The following is a 21,214-nucleotide window of genomic DNA, read 5'->3' as shown; positions in this document are numbered from 1 at the left end:
CTGCTGGGCTTTAGTTACATTTAGGGCATCATATGACTTCAAAGAGGGGGGCAATTATTTATTATCACCCACCCCTAATTCTTCAGTGATATGAAGCTGAAGTCAGATATTCTCCAGCTTCTTGTTCGAATTTTCCCGTTCCACCTTAAATGGAGCAGCAGTTACATTCTGGCGCTTCAGGCGTCAGAACTGCTGGACTATTTAAGGTGGAACGGGAAAATTAACTAGCTAGCTACCGAGACATTAGCATGCTATTAGTGATTTTTTATGCTTGTTATATAGAAAAGGACCATAATACACTGAAACGACATTAATCTAAGATAAAAATTACAATAACCACTGTATTAACAGAGAAAATTCTCACATTTGTGTGTTTCTTTGGTCTCTTGTTCTGCCATCTTGCTGGTTTTTCTTTATTTCCCATAACTCTCTGTTTGGAGTCTCTGAAAAACCTCTGTTTGGAGGGCTGTGTAGCCCCAACACTTCCCCCTACCCCTCTATCTCAACAAGAATCAGGACACCCTACCCCTAGACGTGAACGCGTAAAACAGAGGGCTCAGTGGTAGGGGCGAGGGGTGAAATGGGATTGGGCCAAAGTTTGGTGTCACTTTATTTGGATAGTCACCTATAGATTATATACAGATGTTCAAATTGTTAATAAACTATCTGTTGAAACTCAGTTGATTCTAAACAGTGGTGGGGTTAGGGCTAGGATTTGGGCCAGGGTGAGGGTGGGTCTAGGTTTTGGGTTCAGGTTAGGATTAGAGCCAGGCTTACAGTTTATTTGGGTGAATGTAGTGGATATTTAGTTGAATGTAACTTGAAAGTAAATTAGGCATCTACAAAGCATCTGAAGTGGACAATCCAAATAAGTTTTGTATCCTTTAGCGATGAAGCTAAAAAGCTAACGTTGCTAACGAACACAAAGTCAGTATATGACAGAACTTGACGAAGTGAACTTGACGAAGACCTTACAGAAACTTCTTAACTCTGAAATCTGACCTGTTTAGTCTCCATGACGACTTCAGTTGTGACTGAATTTAGGACAGTATCTATTACAGAATATCAGCTCCTAACTTCATAATCTCATCATGAACTCCAGATAAGAAAACAGCATCACACAAACATCCTAACTAGACTAAACCTCCTAAACTGTCCTAACTTTAGGATGAACCCCAACAGGGTCCTCACTTCTGTTTAAGGTCCGTTTCTATGGTTTTTAGGCAGCTGAGTCAGCAGCATAGTTCACTACCAGCATAATGAGCTCCATTTATTCCTACTGTAAAACGCTGCTTTCACTGTGAGATGATTTTCTTTTCTAACTCTGCGTTTTAAAGATCTCAGACGCTGCACACTCGATCTCCACCGCCCCTCTGATCACCTCCGTGTGTTAATGTTGATGATGAAATATTACAGTGATGGTGGTGAATAATGAGGAGACGGAGCTGAACGTGTGTCTGTTTATTAGGAGGAGTAACGTTAGCGCGCTCGGCTAAAGCGTTTGGGAAATGGAGACTGAAACCGTGGAGTGGCGACGATCGGATAAACAGCAGGGGGCGCTCTCACAGTATTCACAACTTACAGTTTATCACACTTTAGTTTTGTTTGCGCTTTTTTTTTACCTCAGTAACGGTAGCTAACGTTAGCTGTCTGGCTAACTAAATTCATTACTTTGATTACACGTTCAGGTTTCAGCTGTGCGCGTATGGTCGGTTGCTAGGTAACAGACATGCCAGTTGATTGTCGATTTCAACAGAGTAAGTTAAGATTTCCTAACCTGAGATAAGACGCTGTAAGATAAGATTTCTAAATTAAGATTTGCTTCTGTAATACGAATTTGTGAAAAATCGTATCTTGACCGGTCCAATATTAAGACAAAAAGATAGGAAGTTTCTGTGATACGGCCCCTGGATACGGTTTGAGCGGGTCTAGCAGAGTTTTGGGGACCCTATTTACCAAAAAGATTTGGGTGACTATTGACTTCTAGTGTTTCTTAGTTAGTATTAGTGTCGTAGCTGCAGCGCTAAAACAAAGAAGCAACATTTGGACACTAAGCACGTCCACATCTGGGGTGAGTGAACACTTGTGCATATTTTTGTTTCTTGTCAAACTATTCCTTTAAGAAACTTTACTACCAACAGTGGTCACTAGTGTAGGGTTTAGTCTACCAACTATGCTGTCTATCAACTAAAGCTTGCTGGCTAGTGGCTGCATCCAGACAGAAACGAGGCTGTGTATCACGGGGAAGTGTGTTCTTAGGCACGAACTAAAACTCCCTTCCCCGTGATAAAATCTCAGCAACACACGGCCTCAAGTGGCTTACTGCTTTTATAAAACGACGGCCAACATAAAATATGCTAAAATACACAAATTTCCAGAAAATAATTCAAGTTGTTATTAATAATAATCGACATAAACAAGTATTCCGCCAAGAAATGTAGTTCCTTTAGCGTGTGGCATCGTTGCCAAGCAACCACGGACCGCTGAATGAGGAGAAGAACTTCCGGTCGTCGATCACTGCGTTCATATAACGATTTTTTAAAAGTTTTTGTCGTGTAACAGTGACCATATGACATCACAGCACTGTTTAATGCAAAAACTTTCGCTTTATAAGCACTTTCGGTGACCAAATCACCACCGCGAGTCTTATTTAGCGCCGATCCAGCGGCGCCCTCTTCTCACGCTGGGGCTCGATCTCAAATCTCTTCATGCTGCCTACATTGTGCACTACGTAGGGATTTAAATACTGGATTTTGCACCCCAATGGTGCAAAATATAGCTAAGAAACAGTCATTTGGGATTCAGTCACATCCATACTTTGATAAATGATGGACTATTTGGTTGTAGAGGCTAGAACTTTTATAGCTAGCACACTCTTTAGGGAGTACGGAGCCGTTTGGGATTCAGCCTGGGTTTGGCACGACTTCTGACTGACATTTGAAGCATGAGACCAATTCAAATGTCATTTTTAGACTTTTATACTGCGGTTTTACAGCGAATCATATCGTAACTGCTTTGATTCAAGCCTGTGATATTAATGATGGAGCTGTTTAGGCTGTTTTCTATCTTTTAGCCTGTTAGCTAGCTGACCACCCTGGTTCTAGCTATGAACATAAGCTGTCCGCCCATCAGTTAAATCAGAACCGGGTTCTTACCTCATCAGTACACTCGGTGCTCCGTGCGAGCAGCAATAAAGTCAAAGATTATTCAGTTAACAGCACTAATTAATCGTGCCGTGGCGCAGTGATACAGCGTTGAGTTGTTGTGAGGCGGTCATAGCTGTGCATTTATCGTGGATCATACAACGGCTTCGAACGCGGCTCAGCCAATCAGATTTTAGTACCGGAGCTACGTTTTATAAAGAGAATATATAAACCTCAGCTACGTTCACATTACAGGCCTGCTCAGATCTGATCTCTCTGACACGATGGTTCACACTGGTTTAGATAAGTGATTCAAATCTGTCATTAATGTGACGAACCGGCGTCCTGAAATGACCCTCATGAGCTCATCCTACTCAGTAACGTAACGTGAATGAATCACGTGCATCATCAGCACAAACTAACGAGCAGAACGAGCTTCGCTGAGAAGATCATTAACTCTGATCAGCTCTCAGCTTCATTATTAGAGCGAGACGAAGGAGAAAAAGGTGAGATGAGCTGCTTTTCCACCGTTTACAGGCTTTAACTTCGGTTCGGCGCTGTTGCCATGGCAACGCTGAATGATGGCGCACGCGCAGTGGAAAAAAAAGCACATGAATTCCGATCTGAGCGTCACATTAAGGTCACATGACCACGAATCGGATACGTATTCGATCTAGGACCACATATGAAAGTGGCTCAGGTCGTATTTGAAAAGATCAGATTTGCGTCCACACAGCTCTGAAAACATCAGATCTGAGTCACATTAGGGCAAAAAATCGGATTTGTGCCACTTCAGCCTGGTAATGACTGTGTCAAAGCAGCCACAACAATGTAGAAGCATTAGACTTTCAGCCTCAGCTATTATGGCTAAACTGATCCTTTGCTTTGGCTTATAGTTCAGACAGACATTGATGAATGAGTTACACACATTTATGCTGTTTTACTGCACTTGGAATTTTTATGAATACTAACACTTTGTCGGTCAATCGCCGTGAAACAAACTGCATTGTTCCTGATGGGTGACTTGCTTCTTAACTGTACTTTGACTGAAAAATGTGTGTAAACAATGTTTTCATTATTTTTTATTATAGAATTTCCTGTGCAAATATTCATTCAGTGAACCTGTTAAAACATTTAGCCAATCCATCAACCAGTGTCTACTATCCAGTTAGAACTTGTTTGATTATTTTTTTCAATTTTACTTAAAATAAATCAAGATAAATAAAATAAACATGACCATTTTTTCTCTTCCAAAAGAGTAGTGAAATTAAATGTTTTTGCTCCACAAAGCAGCCTACAAAAAATTACACAGAAGTCGGTAGGAACTGAAACTTGGCCCTGACCTTCAGACAGTCACCGTCTGAAAGGGGAATTCCACCTATTTTTAAAAATTTCAACATAAATCATTAAAATGTAGACAGTCATTCAGAGTAGTTACTGAGATAGAAACGTTCACAGTGGTGGTGAAAGGAACCAGACATCTGAAGTGTTTAATGCCTCTGAAAAGCTCCGTCACAGATAGTTATGACATGAAATAGTCACAAATATGTTGCCTGATGCCTGAGACATTGTTTTATGGTATTTTTTGACACATGTATTTTTAAAATCCATTCATGGCGGAGGGATACATGCATGGCAGGGAAAAAAATAGTCCCCAAAGAAAACTTATTTTTAGAGTTTCCACTATTTTACCATCATGAACATTCAACATAAAGCTCAGAAGACTCATGTAGGTTCACTGGTGGTTTTGGATGGTAAATGTCTATATCTGTGTTGTAGTCATGGCGACCCCTGGTTCCTATCACCACCACTGTAAAGAAATCTGAGTCTCTACAATCAACCATTTCACATCTGAGCCACTGAATTATGCAGACCTTCTGAAAACTCAGTGGACTTCCCCTTTTTAATAAACCCTTCCAGAAACTGATGAGACAAATTCATTTTGTGATTTTTATCGTTTATTTCATAAATCTCTTTTGATTTTTTCCTCCATTTTTTTTCCAAATGCGAACGTTCACAGTCAACACCAATTTTTTTTTGAGCTCACCCGATATATAAGAGAAATATCTTCATATATAAAATAATTCATCAAAACTAAATTAAGAATAACAGCGTGAATTATGTTATTCAGTCCCCAATTATTTCATCACTGGATTTTAAATATTCGTTCAGGTCTCATGGTTTTTTTAGAAGCATTTGAAGTTCAACCGCCCATTTTTCTGAAATGTTAGAAGGGGAGAAAGAAGTGGCGGGTAGTGAAACGTGAGGACGAAATCTTGTGTCCCATGTGACAAACTAATGCTTCAAGTCACACAATAAAAACTGTAAAAGAAAATGGGAAAAAAGAAAAGGTACAACACTAAGTGCAGTTCCCATCGTTAACAAGCACTGAGAAAGTGTCACTGTAATGCAGATACAAACCCCCCCCCCAACAGATGAGGTCGTGTGTGTTAAGCACAGCGGTGGGACACGGAAAGACTGAGCACCTCCCATCTTTCTGTAGCAACTCAAAAGTGCGTTTTGTGGAAATCTGCGCCGAAACGTTGCAGCGTAACGTTCACTAAAGCAGGCGTCTCGTTCGATGGCTGTATCTCAGTGTGATTTTCCTCGGTTTATTTTGTTCCCAGGAGTCAGAAAAGAAAACTATAACAATAAATTACAAAAGAAAATTACACATTGAATTAAATTAAAAGTAATACAGCGGTTGGAAGTGGCTGAAATGCAAAGGGAGCTGTTTCTGTCTGGTCAGTGGGAGTTTGAAGCGCTCCTTCATGCACACCGCTCCTTCGAAAAAGGGGACGCTTTTTCTTCCTCTCCACTCGAGGAAGGGAGGTGATTCGATTATATCAGTTCATCATTAGTGGCTAATTTCCCTCCCCCACCTTCTCGTCATTCTCACTTTGCCTATCCTTCGATTTCGGTGCAATAATAATAATAATAATAATAGTAATTCTGACTGCATTCACTGAATGACCCTCCTCATTCATCCGACAGTCGCCTCCCCCCACCCAAAAAACGAAAGTGAAATAAATAGACCTCTGCTTCTTTCACTAATACTCATCTTCTCTGTAAAGCAAAACGAAATAAAAAAAGAAAAAAAGAGAGAGAGAGAGATGTGAAATGCTTTGTCGTGAACGAAAACATTTTTCTTTCTTTTAAATAGAGTGACGTACACACATTTTCTTTTCAACACAAACTGTGTTCTGGGGCAGGTCAAAGTGGTAAAAAGGTCAAAAGTGTGTGTGGTGGGGGGGCGTGGGAGGGGTTTGTGTGGGAGTGGTGAAATCTCTCAAAGAAGAAAAGGATTGGTGCTTGCGCCTGTAGCTCCGCCCCCTCCCACAGATCCACCGGTACCCATCACTCCGCCTACTCCTGACGGGCCGCCCAAAACCAGCGCGGGCTGGGGGGCGCCCGCCGAGCCCATCATTAGGGAGTTCCCGGCTGGGACCATGGGAGAAATCCCACTGAAAGGCATTCCCATTGGGCTGGACTGTACCATTCCCATGCCCATGCTGGGGGCCGCCATAGGCACTCCCATCGCTGGCATGGCCATCCCCGGCTGAACCATTCCCAGCGTTGGTGGAGGCATGTGGCCGAGCATTGGGTTCGGAGGGACAGGGCTAGTGCGTAGCTGGCTCAGGCCGAGCGAGGAGGGCTGAGGAGAGATGGAGGCCATCGGGGTGACGCCGAAGGGGTTAGAAGTTGGAGGTGGCGTTGGGGAGACCCCTCTGCTGGAAATGGTGCTGCCCGGAGTAACTGCCATACCTGGTGCAGGGGAGGAGCCTGAGATAACAAAGAAAGGGGAGGAGAGAGATTAGAGGAGCATTATAATTTATAATGTAGAAAAGTTAAAGGGCTAAATCTGGAAGTATATTTCAACTAAACGAAATCAAGCTACCCCCAAAGGTGAAAAGGGAACTCCACCAATTCTTCGAAATTTCTGCATAATTAAATGGTTGAGATGTAAACAGAGTCGTTCAGAGTGGTTTGGTGTGAAACGCTCTGTTCTAGAGAAACTTAGAGTCAGAACTGTTCACAGTGGGGTTGATAGGAACCAGACGTCCACCTCTAAAAATGTAACCTTTTTTGTTTTTGAAGCTGGGTAACTTTTGTTGAGATGTGCCAACCTGCCCCCGATGTGAGTACGTACCCTGCGTCTGTAGAAAAGGGTTGTGAGAAGAGGCCATGGTGGGTGGGGTCTGTTTGGGTTTAGGTTTTGATGATACTAGTGAGTCTAGATCCACCAGCGCTGCGTTGGGCCCCAGGAACGACTCCGGCGTTTTCCGAATGGGCAGGGACGTGCCGAGTGACGAGAGGTCAAACGGTACCGGAGAGCCCGTACTGCCTCCTCCACTTGTGTCGCCGCCCGCTGCCGCGGAGCCTCTCCTCTCTGGATCTCCTGGAGGAAGGGAAATGAGAAAGAATGAGCCGGAGAGAGGCACAGGGAGGAAGAGGACTCTTAATAATTAAGCAGTTGATGCCTCCCACACAGTGAGGCTCAACATGAGGAAGTGAAAAGAGGAAAACGTTTAAGCTGGATGACTGAATGATTCACTGGTTTGGATTTAGCTTCCGGGGCTACGAGGCTAATGATGCGAACAAACACTAGAACTCAATAGTCACCCAAATAGCCATTTCTGTAAAAATACATCACCAAAACTTCTCTCAGCCCGTTCAGGTTTTTATTACAGTTATGCAGACTTGATGTTTTTATGACACAAAATGACTGTAAACTATAAAAGTGAACAAAACCTCAGCCATTTCAGACATCTGGGCTGGTGTTCACAAAGCAGGACTGATCCAGGATCAGTTTCCTCTGTGTTTATCAAGTTCACGGACTCTGGATCAGCACTCGGACTCCTGAGGTGTGTTGTAAATACAGACTCTGTTGCCTGTTCACCTTTATAGCTCACAGTAAGTCACACTGTGTCCTAAACCACACTGACAAATGTGCACCACCTCAATGAACACCTGCATGCAGGTTGAGCAGGGTGACCGTAGTTTTGGTGATGCATTTCTACAGAAACTATTTGGGTGGCTTTTGACTTCTAGTGTTAGCAACGTTAGCCTTGCCTCTCCAGTTCTAAAATAAGGAAGCAAAATTTGGGCCCAATCCCATTTCTTCTTTTTTTACCCTACCCCTTGTTTTCGAGTGTCACCCTAACCCCTTGGAACTGAGTTACAGAGGGTAGTGGTTGAAATCTTGCCTCTGAAATGGGACCCTCAAATTAAAAAAAAGCAACACTGCTTCACTGACAGCTACTAGCGCTGCTCTGTAGGCGTATCAGCATGGTATTAGTGACTTTTTATGCTTGTAATGACGAAAACGACCATAATACACTGAAATGACCTTAAACTAAGATAATATAATGGCTATCGTCATTTTTAAGGAGAAAATTCTCACATTTGTGGGTTTCCTTGGTCTCTTGTTCAGCCATCTTGCTGGTTTTTCTTTTTTTCTCATAACTCTCTGTTTAGAGTCTCTGAAAAACCTCTGTTTGGAGGGCTGTGTAGCCCAAACACGTCACCCTACCCCTCTATCTCAACAAGAATCAGGACACCCTAACCCTAGACGTGAACACGCAAAACAGAGGGCTAAGGGCTCAGTGGTAGAGGCGAGGGGTGAAATGGGATTGGGTCTTGGACTCCAAACATGTCTCAGCTGATCAACTATACTGTTGGGGTAAGTGGAAAAGTGTGTAGATCTGATTTTTCACCATTCCTTCAGGTGACAAGAACATAAAGGCTGGAGCAAATCAGTATCAGCCCTGATATGTAAAATGATTAACAAAACTGACATCACATATTAATGAGGAGAGTGGAAGGGAAGCACAGAGACGGGCTCATCAGAGCGCATCTCCACGCTCTCAAGCGGTGTTTCTCAACCCAGGTCCTGCATGTTTTAGTGTTTTCTCTGATCCTAACACACCTGATCCAACTGATCAGCTCATTAACAGCCCATGATTGAGCTGAAGTGTGTGTGGTACATCAGGAAAAGCACTAACTTGTGCAGCAGAGTGGGCCTCCAGGACCAGGGCTGAGAAACACTGCTCTAAAGTGCTGCTGCTGGCTGAGCTACTCACTCACCAACATGTATGACAAAAGAGAGTTATGCTTATATCAGAGGCGCACACCTCTGTTCCTGGAGGGCCGGTGTCCAGCACAGTCTGGTGATTTCACTGCTCAAACACACCTGATTCAACTCATCTGTTAACTGCCAGGTTCAGTGGTTGTGTTTGAGTACAGGAACCACCAAACTACACTCGACACCAGGCCTTGAGGAACAGAGCTGTGCACCATTGCAAAAAATGGTATCTTGGCAAGTGAAATTATTTTTAATGTAGTAAAAATACAGGGTGATTCAAAAAGATTCATCTGATTTCAAAGCTCCATATTTTTACAACCGTGAGGCGCCTAGGAACCAATCACAATCCAATTGAAAGAGGAGGTCATCGAGTTTCTGAATGTCAGTGGAAGATGGCTCCCTTCAGTCTGAGAGGAGATGAGACCCCTGAGCAGAAAGCGTTCTGCATTCTCCACTTCAATAAGAGTGAATCCGTCATAACTGGGCAGCCTGATTTTCATGGGCAGTGAACCTCCAACAGCTCAACTGGTAACAAATTACCCCAAATTAGTCCCATCTCTGAAAGAATCAATTCCATAGATCTATAGTTTGATTTAGAGACACCATTAAAGGGCCAATATATCAGAAAAAAAATTCTCACTTTTTTGAAATGAAAGTTTGATGTGGACTGTAAACACTGTTAAAGGTTTCAAAGTTTCGTTCACTCCACAGTCCATATATCGCTGTTGTCGGAACAAAACCTCGTATCTCTAAAATGGTAACTCTACAGCAGAAGGAAAAAACCTACTTTACTTTTAATGTAAGTCAATGGAACCAGAGTTTTTTCCAAGTAATTTTTGGACGTTTCTTTTGGTTCATTTATCATGAAATTTACACACAAAGTAAAGAGCAACTGGCATTTTCAAATTATGTGAAAATAACTAAAATGGAGATACAAGTTTTTGTCCTGACAGCAGCGATATGGAAACTGAGTTTCAAAAACAGCCCATTCTGAATTCACCGTGTTTGTGAACCTCTCTAATGCTTGCTGATATGTTCAGGAACATGGAGTGCCGCATCGAACTGTGTCTGGCGGAAAACAGAGATCACTTCCAGCGTCACATGTAATGTAGTCGATTACACATACGTGAAGATATGTAGCGGATTTTTTGGTTCAGATTGTTTCATCCTAACGGGAGTTACAACAGAATATTCAGGGCCTCTTTTGAGTGAATCTCTCCGTATTATAAGTGAATTTCAACTCGACAGGTTTTCTGTCCTTTTCTAAATTCAGGAAAATGTGTTGTAGTAATTAACTCTACGCTACAGATGCAGCAGACAGAGATCAGGCTGGAAAGCAGTGAAGTATCCTTTAACAGTATGATGTCTATCTGTGTGTCCGAGCGCCGCTGAGTGTACCTGTGCCGTTAGTGTGTTTAGGGGGGCCACTCCAGGGGTCAGAGGTCAGGGCGTCAGTGGCAGGGGCCACCCCATCTCCAGCCCAGGGGTCAGACGACCCTGAGAGTGAGGTGGGGGCTGCAGCCACTGAGGGGGCCCAGGGGTCCGCACTGGGGGGGGTCACAGCTGGGGGAGGACACACGAAAGTCCAAGGGTCAGACAGTAACACACAAACACACACAGAAACAGTAAAGTCAGGGTAAAAACACGAGGCTGGAGGGTGGACGAGACTTCACTTTGGAGGTGAAGTACAGCAAAAGTATTAGGACAGTGGTTTTAACATGAATTGTCAACCATAAGAAGTTTTCAGGAACTGAATATTTTCACCACAGAAGTGCTCTGTGAGGCCTGCACTGCTGCTTCTGCTTCAACATGCAAAATTAATTTCTATTTAAGTAATTTCTTCTGTTCTGAGCGGGTCAGCATGCTCTGGGGAATAACCACTGCATTTTAGATGACTCTGCACACCGCAAAGCCAACTGTCAAGGTCATTTGTCCCCTAAAGTTGAGTGGTCATGTAACACGGTGTGCAAATGTACAAATTTCTACACAATGATTGTTGCTCAACATTTTCCAATCAAACATGTAGTTGGTTGGGTTTAAGTACTTGATGTTCACCGTACGCTCAGAGAAACATTCAATGCAAATACACGCATGTGAATGATAAAAGTGATTTAAAAATCTCTGTTCAAGTATCAAGTGAAGGTACAACTCTCAAGAACTTGACAAGACAATCCTGCTTGATACTAAGTTCTTGAACATGATACAATAATCGCCCCTTAACACTGATGCATTCTAACTCCAGTCTTTTTACAACTTCTTGACTCACCTGTGGAGGCCCAGGGGTCTGAGTTTACTCTGGAGGAGGCGGATTCACCCCATGGGTCTGGAGGCGGCGCTATCGTGGGTGGCCCCCCACCCCATGGGTCAGCACTCGGGGGAGAGGCAGGGGAAGCAGCCCCCCAGGGGTCAGTGGGGCCCCAGGGCCCGGCGGCTGGAGCAGGAGTGACGGAGGGAGGTGGAGAGGGGCCTGTGGAGCTGGGGGCCGCTGGAGCTCCCCAAGGGTCGGCTGCACTCAACTCCATTAAAGCGGACTGAGAGAGAGAGAGAGAGACATACATGCATTTATTTATTTATTTTAAATATTATTTTATTATTATGTATCTGGTTTGATTGATCAGTGCTCAATTTAGATGTTTATATAAAGGAGTTTCAAATTAGCTATAGGAGTATTAAACCCCACCAATTAGCACAGTGCAGCCGAGGGTAGCTGCATTTCTCGCCCGCTACGTCATAGCAGGCTGTTCCAAAGTGAAGGACCCTTCGTATATACCCTAGAAATGCAGCCTATGTTCGGAGTGATTTCGAGAACGCAACTGATGTGATCCTTCCAGGCCTTCAGTTACGAACAGTTCTCTGAGCACGAACGACGTGAAGAAAAAAAAACAGCACCACGAAAATGGCGGAGAGCTTGCTTTAAAATGCAAGTGGTTCACGTCCTTCAATTCGTCTTCGTTACCTTATGAAGTGTAAAATGATTTATTAAAGTATTCGTCCATATATTGTATTTTAATCAGAAGTATTTGTATAAATGTTCTTTATCATACCACATAAGCTTGTTGCCTTATTAGCTACCATAGCAACAAACACAATCCAACAGGCTCCATTTTCTCTCACCAGTGTCCTCACCAGTTACGCGCCACAACTGCAAGAGGCCGGACCTTTCTGGTGACGTCACCATGCAGCCTCATTAGGACTGTTTCATTTTTGTGACCAATAGGCTACTAAGGAGGCGTCTTCATAGGACAGTCCTACCGAGGACCTGCCCTACCGAGGCTGCAGCCCAGGCTTTGGAACGCAGCTTTTATTTAAATTGACACACTGTCCGTTTTGGGGATTTGGAGACCTCTCTGGTGGAAATGTGTAATTGCATGCAATGTGCGGAAGAACACTGTAACGTCTGATGATTGCGAGCGGGATGAAAGAGAATTCAAAGAGAACTCAGTCAAAACAAGTCATTGTGATCTGGTCGAAATAAACACCACTTTAAACGTTCAAAGCTTTAAACGTGCTGTAAAACTGTTTAAAAAGAAAAGGAAAAAATTAAGCTGTTAATCTCATCTGGAGCGGTTTTGGAGCTCAGTCGGAGGCAGTTAATATATTTTCCATATATTAACAATAACTGTTCTAGCTACAGGCCTTTGCTGATAAAACCTATTTGTATAATTACTTTATATAATTAATGCTACAAATTTTTAAAACATAAAATATGACTTGTGCAAAAGGTACGGCACGTTTTATTTTTTCCCCCCAATATGTTAAATGCAGCAAATAAATAGGAATTGAGCACTAAAGTTGCTGCATTTAAGTTTGTCTCCTGTAGAAGATGTGTTAACTTATTTACACTTAGGAATAGAACATGTATATGACCATATATGACCAGGGGTGCTGATATTTTTGCATATAACTGTGTACGCTTCAATTATTAAATTATAAAATTGGGCATCATAGAAATTCATTTTAATACAGAACTGCAACATAATCATTAAGACACTGATCAGGTGCAGCCCTAAAACACCCACCTCTTCAGGCTTGGTTTTCTCCCTCTTGCTCTCTTCGATGGCCATCTGCAGCCTCAGGTCGTCTCCCCTGCGCAGACGCTCCTCCTGCCAATCACACGCAAACCATCCCATCAGTACACGGAGCACAGCACCAGGGGCTGATGGGAAATGTGTCTCACCAGCATTTTGAGGTACGCTTCCAGCTTAGATCAGGAAATAAGTGTGATGGCCTGAGGTCACCAGGCATGCTTTTTCACTTCTATTGAAATTCAGACTTTAAGATTTTTTAATTAACAGGTTCATCTCATCATGCATAAACAAAATGCTGAATGACTGCAACTGTATCACAAAAAGCAAAGTCCTACAATGTGAACACACCTGAAAACTGCAGGTAACATTTAACCTGAAGGCTGCCTACATGGAGACTTTATAAAACATGCATAAGCATTGAATTACATATAAAAATATCACTATGTGCAATGCCAAGCGTCGGCTGCAGGGGTGTAAAGCACACTGGACTCTGGGGCAGTGGAAACCAGCGGAAACGTTCTCTGGAGTGATGAAGGACGCTTCACTATCTGCCAGTCTAATGAACAGCATACAAACATACTTTAGGCAATTATATGCTTCCAACTTTGTGGGGGCAGTTTGGGGAAGAGCCTTTCCTGTTCCAGCATGACTCAAGGCTCCATAAAGTCATGGTTTGAGGAGTTTCGTGTGGAGGAACTCCAGTGGCTTTCACAGAAGCCTGACCTCAATCCCACTGAACACCTTTAAGATGACCTGGACTGCTGACTGTGAGCCAGGCCCTCTTGTCCTCCATCAGTGTCTGGCCTCACAAATGCTCTTTAGGCAGAATGGGCACAAATTCCCACAGACACTCTCCAAAATCTTGTGGAGAGCTTCCCAGTAGAGTGGAGGCTGTTATAGCCACAAAAGACGGGGGACTACTCCATATTAATGCCCATGGTTTTGAAATGGGCACATATAGGTGTGATGGTCAGGTGCCCACACACTTACGGCCATATAGATAAAATGATGTCTGTGTTTACATGTAAAGATTTTTGCCAATCCGACTGAATACATTCCAATTACTGACTAAGACTGAGGTGTTCATTCTCACTCTACTCTACAATCTGATGGAAAATCTCCATTTACATGCTCACTACAAGTAATCAGATCCAAAATTACGCGCATACATAGAGAACCACTTAGTGTAGGCGTTACCATGACAACAAGCATCACGTGAGTCCAGTCAGAGTGAGACGAGCAGCAGTGAGCAGCGCTTGTGTTTTTAATTACTTTAAAATGATGTCAGACTCAGTAAAAACGTCCTTCACATGTCCTTATTAAAGAAGGCCGAGAGGAAGACGTCGTGTTCTGAGACACATAAGCTGGACGTCCGTCCCACCGCCGTCTTTTAAAGATCAGAACATAAACTTCGTCTCCTCTGCAGACCAGTTTCTGCTCTGCCATGTTGAACATGCTCAATCAGACTAGACTATTCCGATTGTAGTGTTTACATGGATGTGTTCTATTTCGATTGAGCTATTAGTCGGATTATGAACGGCCTATTAGGTTGCATGTAAACGTCGCCACTGATGAGACAAAATGTATGAAAATGAACACTTTAGTCTGAAGCTTTAAAATCTTTCATATAACTTATACAGAATGTTATAGACATGTTACTCAATGTTAAGCATGTATCATGAAGTCCCTATGTAGGCAAATAAAGTGTTACCATTACACAGTTACAACAGGCTAAAATACATTAAGGCTGCTGATTATCTTTAATTAAAAGGTGAATTTCATCATTCATATTACACAAAACTCAGAATGAACTGTGTCAGAATCAAAGATAAAGATCCTCCTCTCTTACAGACATGACAACACTGCTGTAGACCTTCCTGAAAAGTGATTATACACTGAAATTATGCTGGAGTGCATCGATTTTCCATTCCAGATTGATGTATTAATTAGAGATTTGAGTTTCGGCGTGTGCAGGAGAGAATGGTAATGGGAGCGGCTCCACCCCTGTGGTTTGGGTGGACCTTGACCCCTGACCTCTTGATGAGCCTCCTTGCTGATTGTGAGCGCGTAGCGGAGTTCAGCGTCCTCCAGAGGGTCAGCGCTAGTCTGGGGGAGGGGGGTGGGGGGCAAGGACAGGAGTGAATGAGTGAGTGAGCGGGGCCTTTTGCAAAAGCTTAGGCAAGTCTGAAGGGCCTTAGAGCAGCAGCTACGATCCCTAAACTAACTCAGCGACAGTTAATGTGGGTAGTAAGACAGCAGGAAAGGAAGGGAAGCTGGTTAGAAATGAGTGTTAAGAAAGGAGCTTTTTCTGAAGACGGTTGGCAGGAGGTACAGAAGAGACTGAAGCAGAGCTGTAAATGCAGAGTTATACTTTATTTTAACTACACGTGTGCGCGAGTGCTGGTTGTGCACATCCTCTGAAATTAACGTGTATGCAATTCCGACATAAACGACGGTGGCAGTGCTTCACATGTGACGCAACAGGTTATTACAGTTCAAACATTTTCATTCGTTTTTTATTTCAAATTCCTCCAGTCTGCATGCTTTGCAATGTCCATTCAAGGCACATTTTTCCAAAAAAGGTGGGACGTTGTGCAAAATGTAAATAAAAATAGAACACAATGATGTGCAAGTCATTTAAAACTCTATATTTAATTGAAATTAGCACAAAGACAACATATCAAATGTTGTTTTTTGAAAAATATATGGCTATTTTGAATTTGATGCTAACAACACAATCCAAAAGAGTTGGGACAGGGGGGCATGTTTACCACTGTGCTGCATCACCTCTTCTTTTAACAAAACTCTAAGTGTTTGGGAACTGAGGAGACCAACTGCTGCAGTTTTAGAAGTGAAATGTTTCCTGTTCTTGCTTGACATAGGATTTCAGCTGCTCATCAGTTCGGGGTCTCCTTTGTCGTATTTTTCGTTTCATACTGCCCAAATGTTTTCAGTGGTTGACGGATCTGAACTGCAGGCAGGTCAGTTTAGCACCTGGACTCTTCTATTATGGAGCCATGCTGCTGTAATTTATGCAGAATGTGGTTTATTAGACTTTATGAAGTAATCAAGGCCTTCTCTGAAAAAGACATTGTCTGGATGGCAGCATATGTTGCTCCAAAACCTGTACATATCATTCAGCACTAATGGTGCCTTTACATATGTATAAGTCACCCATGCCATGTGCACTAATCCACCCCTGTACAATCACGGATTCTGGCTTTTGAACTGTGCACTGATAACAAGTCAGACGGTCCCTCTCCTCTGTAGCCCAGAGGACACAGCATCCATGTTTTACCAAAAAAAAAAAATTACATTTTTGATTCGTCAAACCACGGGACACTTTTCCACTTTGCCTCAGTTCATCTCAAATGAGCTCTGGCCCAGAGAGGGCAGCAGTGTTTCTGGATTCTGTTTGTCTGTAGTTTCTTCTCTGCAAGGTAGAGTTTTAACTTGCATTTGTGGACACAGCGATCAACTGTGTTCACATACCGTGGTTTTCGGAAGTGTTCCTGACCCCATGCAGTAACTTCCACTAAAGAATCGTGTCTATTTTTAATGCAATGCCGTCTGAAGGCTCGAAGATCACGGCCAGCCAATTTTGGTTTTTGGCCTTGCATACAGAGATTTGGATTCTCTGAATCTTTTAATGATATTATGTACTGTAGATGATGAAATCATCTTCAAATCAAGGCACGTTATTCTTGAAAATAACTATTTGCCTGTGCAGTGTTTCACAGAGTGGTAAAACTCCCCCATCTTTACTTCCGAAAGACTCAGCCTCTCTGAGATGCTCTTTTTATACTCAATCATGTTACTGACCTGTTGCCAATTAGCCTTATTAGCTGTGAGATGTTCCACAAGGTGTTTTTTTTTAGCATTATTCAATTTTGCCAGGAAAAAAAGCAATAAGCATTTCTCAGTTTCAACATTTGATATGTTGTTTTTGTACTATTTTCAATTAAATATAGGGTTTAAATAATTTGCACATCATTTCATTCTGTTTTCATGTACATTTTAAACAGTGTCCCAACACTATTTGCGCACACACACACACGCACACACACTCTCTCTTTTTTTACTGCAGGTTTTCCCCTTTATTTTCAATTTATTATTTATTTGTTTGTGTTTTTTTGTTTTGGTTATGTGAAGGCTAGCACATATACGCTTGAAGGAGAACACTAATGGCGCTTTTCCAATGCATGGTACTGATTAAAACTCACCCCTACTCGTCTCTACTTGCTTTTGGTACCAGCTACTTTGTTTTCCACTGCAGATATAGCGCCCCGTCAATGCAGCTGTAGAAACCCATCTATTCAGCCTATGGCAGTTTAGCCCCACCCATTCACACTTAAGTTCAGCCCGGACTTCTGGATGAGGCACAGAACAGAGCAGCCAATCAGAACAGAGATCATTTATGCTACATTCACATTACAAGTCTCATTGCTCAAATCAAATTTTTTGCTCAGTCGATCTCTCTAACATGCAGGTTCACACTAGGCAGGTTCACAATAGGTAAGTGACCCGAATCAGATATGTATCCGATCTAGGACCACATGTGAAAGTGGCTCAGGCTGGATTTGAAAAGATCAGATGTGTGTCCACACAGCTCTGAAAACATCAGATCTGAGTCACATGGGGGCAAAACCTCAGATTTGTACCACTTCAACCTGATAATGTGAACGTAGCCTTACAAACATCAGTTTAACAAAACCAGCCTTTAAGAGAAGTAAAAGAGGGAAAATGGTCATATAAAAATTAATTATGATTTATGTTCTTTATAACTTCCATAAAGCTCATAAGGTACAAGAAAAACGGCTTGTGGCCCGTTTGACATATGTAACATTACGCTCCCCACCCACGTTCAAGCCAAATTCCCTCATGGTCGTCCCTAGACATGTATTTTTATTGCAAAGCCCAGCAAGAGTAGAACAAACAATTTAAGAGGCCCACATCTGACATTATCCGTGTATTTTACTATTTGCCTGAGGTCCACGTTTTACAAAGTTTGCCTGGGTTTAAAGACCATAATTCATTTTTATATGACCATTTCTTCTCTTCTCAAACTCTTTTTATATCTTCGAATCAAACAGGCTATAGTTCTTTACATGCTTTCAGAAATGGTATATGTAAACGAGCTCTGTTCTGACTGGCTGCCCTGTGTCGTACATCATTTAAAAAGCAATCCATGTTGAAACACGTAATGAATGAGCAGGGCTAAATTCAAAACAGGCCGTTTTTGCTGCTTATTTTCATGGACTGAGGAGTGAACGACATGTTTTGAAACTTTAACAATATTTACACACTACATCAAACTTTTATTTTAAAAAAGTGGGGAAAATATAGTTTTATACGATATGGGCCCTATAAGCATCTTATCCAGAGTGACTTTCCTCATGTTACAGCATTAGCAGTCTTGCCCAAGAACTCTTACTGGTACAGCATGGCGCGCTTGCCTGAGCAGTGAATTGAACCCCAGATTGCCATGGCAGATTGGACGGCAGCCAATCCACTACACTGTACAAAACCATGACAACAACAACGTCTGCCATCTGTAAAGATATACAACAAGATCTTCTGTCGCCGTGAAAGGAGTGGAGGAAGGTAATCTTGTGCCGGCCTCGTGCGGATATATTTAATCTTAAATACACAAAAAGTACGTGGACGAGTATGAAAACATTGCTGCTTGTTCAGTATCTGTGTAAACACACATACTCAGTTCAAATAAAGTATAACTCTAGCCTACGACTCACAACTAGATCTAAAAGGTCTTAAAGCTCCCTTAAAATGCCATTTGAAACCATGAAATTCAATGCTACTCGAAAGTGTACTCAGGGAACAGAGTTGTGATTCTGATCTAGGCCATTCTGGGCCAGGCAAGGCTTACAGCAGGTAAAGGGAAACAGTACTGAGGCGACATTACAGGGACATCATAGGGAAAGCAATATTTTACTTTTCACCTTCAAATGGCATTTTGGAGGGTTTAACATCTGAATTATCTGAACTGTGGAACTACTCTTTTCTCTACTCCACTTTTCTGGAGAAACAAGAGCTGAAAGGTTACAACTATTATTCCTTAACAAAAACATTACACTGTCTTACTAAAATGTGAGTAATAGAAGCAGTGAATTTCTTTAACTGTCTATATTTAACTATCTAGAAACACTTCTCATCAATATAAATCTCTTAGCCTCTTCTCTGATGGCTAGTTTTACCTGTAGGCAGAGGAGCCGCCAGCTGATCGGCTGAGTAACTTTACCTGCTCCGCCTCCTCTTTGCTCATGGCCAGTGCCAGCTGCAGCTGCAGGTCCTCCTCCCCGGAGCTCTGAGGCCACGCCTGGTCCGCCTCCGGGCCCGAGTGGATTCCTCCTAAACCAGGAGCCGAGGGAGCCGAAGACGCTGGGGGTTAAACAGCTAGGCATTATCACTTCAGAAGCATTCACTCCAAAAAGTGGACGGAGCGAAAGGTTCCTCCCGGGACTCTGAAAAAAGCCCGTTTAAGAACTAACAACTCCTTTCCACTCAGCCTGTTCAGGAGCCCATATAGTAAGAGCTCAAACAAACATGCTAACATGGTTAACAACAAATGGAAGCTAGTTGCCAACAAGAGCCATTCATAACTCTATGCAACTCGTGTCTATTCACTCTCTCTTAAACTATTAAAAATTTGTTTATAATCAGTGATCTGCATGTTCACGAGGGCATTTTAGTGACCACATCATATGCTTATCACAGCTGCTGAATTTAGATAAGAATAAATGTATTCATTTTTATTTAATTAAATTTGTATAAAATAAAGTAATATTCAGTTAAACACTTTTAATTAAAAGTAAGGAACGCAAAAGGCCGAAGCGTCTGCACTAGCAAAAAAACACTATGTTAGCCCGATTAGCTATAGCAGCCTCAACCGTTAGCTGTTAGTGCTAGATAAAAGGTTTAGACCAGCCACAATAGAGTTTTTTTGCACTGTATTTCTTTGTATCAGATAAAATAAATGTAGACTTAAAACATCAACATAGGCCACTGCTGTCCAAACCAGTTTTTTCCAAACAGGATCAGATTGTATTGTGTCAAAAGACCTGAAGGCTGAAATATTATTCACAAATGATTAGAAATAGTAAGTCAAAATTAATTTAGTATATTTATATATTAATAGTATATTTTCCAGTATATTTATATGCTGTATATTTAATTTCTTAGTCAAAAATTATTCAAAATATCAGCACATAGAATCAGAGCTTTCTGTGAGCTAGTGTGTTTCCTATCACCGTCTAAAAGATGCACATGGCTTCTTTTATTGTTAGATGTCTAATACATTAAGCATATTCCTCTCCAAACGTTCAAAAATATAATTTGTGAGACAAACTAAGCAGGAATCTAATATTTTCCAGTTGTTAGATAATGTTCTTTACATGTCAAATAAATGCAGCAACAGCATTCAGAAGCCACTTAAATGAGTGGAACAGATTAAACAGCGCAAACAGCCACGTTTTTGTTCGACCCTAAACGGTTTAATATTAACTGAACTACTGAATCTGCTCTGATTAAATGTTGGTGCTGTGAGACTCGAGTAGCTCTCAGCTGCTTTAGTTTCTCCGCCCTTCCCTGAATATTTATTGTAATGTCCATCCTTTGACATATGAATCAGGCACATTTGCTGTGGCTTGAGATGGAAAAATATTCAAATTTCAGTAAATGAAGCTGAAGGTCTAGTCAGAGAAGAAAGGCTCTTAAACTTTAGCTAACTTCGTTACCACAGTGCGGCGCATTACACTGTAATTTTACAGCACTGCTGCCACCATCAGGTGAAAGGCAAAACTGCGGGAAACTTATAACACGCTGTAAACTAGAATCTACGGGCCGATTAAAACACGCCTGTGAGCCGTATTTGGCCCAAATGCCCCAAAACAGACCACTACAAACATTTAAATTGTGATATTAGGTAAAACAAATTGACT

At 42.1% G+C, this 21,214-nt stretch overlaps 1 protein-coding gene across 2 annotated transcripts in view; it reads right to left on the bottom strand.

The window, feature by feature from the left end:
- Positions 1-5,083: 5,083 nt before the first annotated feature.
- epn1 (epsin 1) overlaps positions 5,084-21,214 on the bottom strand; it is a 28,629-nt gene continuing 12,498 nt past the window's right edge. The window contains exons 6-12 of one of the 2 annotated variants that reach the window (XM_036595514.1): positions 19,516-19,655; positions 15,291-15,362; positions 13,248-13,331; positions 11,495-11,759; positions 10,627-10,791; positions 7,294-7,542; positions 5,084-6,926 (exon numbers count right to left, since the gene is read on the bottom strand). In XM_036595514.1, coding sequence (XP_036451407.1) covers positions 6,433-6,926; positions 7,294-7,542; positions 10,627-10,791; positions 11,495-11,759; positions 13,248-13,331; positions 15,291-15,362; positions 19,516-19,655 — 1,469 coding nt within the window. In that variant the 3' untranslated portion in view covers positions 5,084-6,432. The remainder of the gene's footprint in view (positions 6,927-7,293; positions 7,543-10,626; positions 10,792-11,494; positions 11,760-13,247; positions 13,332-15,290; positions 15,363-19,515; positions 19,656-21,214) is intronic. The other variant, XM_036595524.1, reaches the window with a different exon arrangement.

Source organism: Colossoma macropomum, unplaced genomic scaffold (genome assembly GCF_904425465.1).
Source record: "Colossoma macropomum unplaced genomic scaffold, Colossoma_macropomum, whole genome shotgun sequence".
NCBI classification, from domain to species: Eukaryota; Metazoa; Chordata; class Actinopteri; order Characiformes; family Serrasalmidae; genus Colossoma; species Colossoma macropomum.
This window is presented reverse-complemented; position numbering and strand designations above follow the sequence as displayed.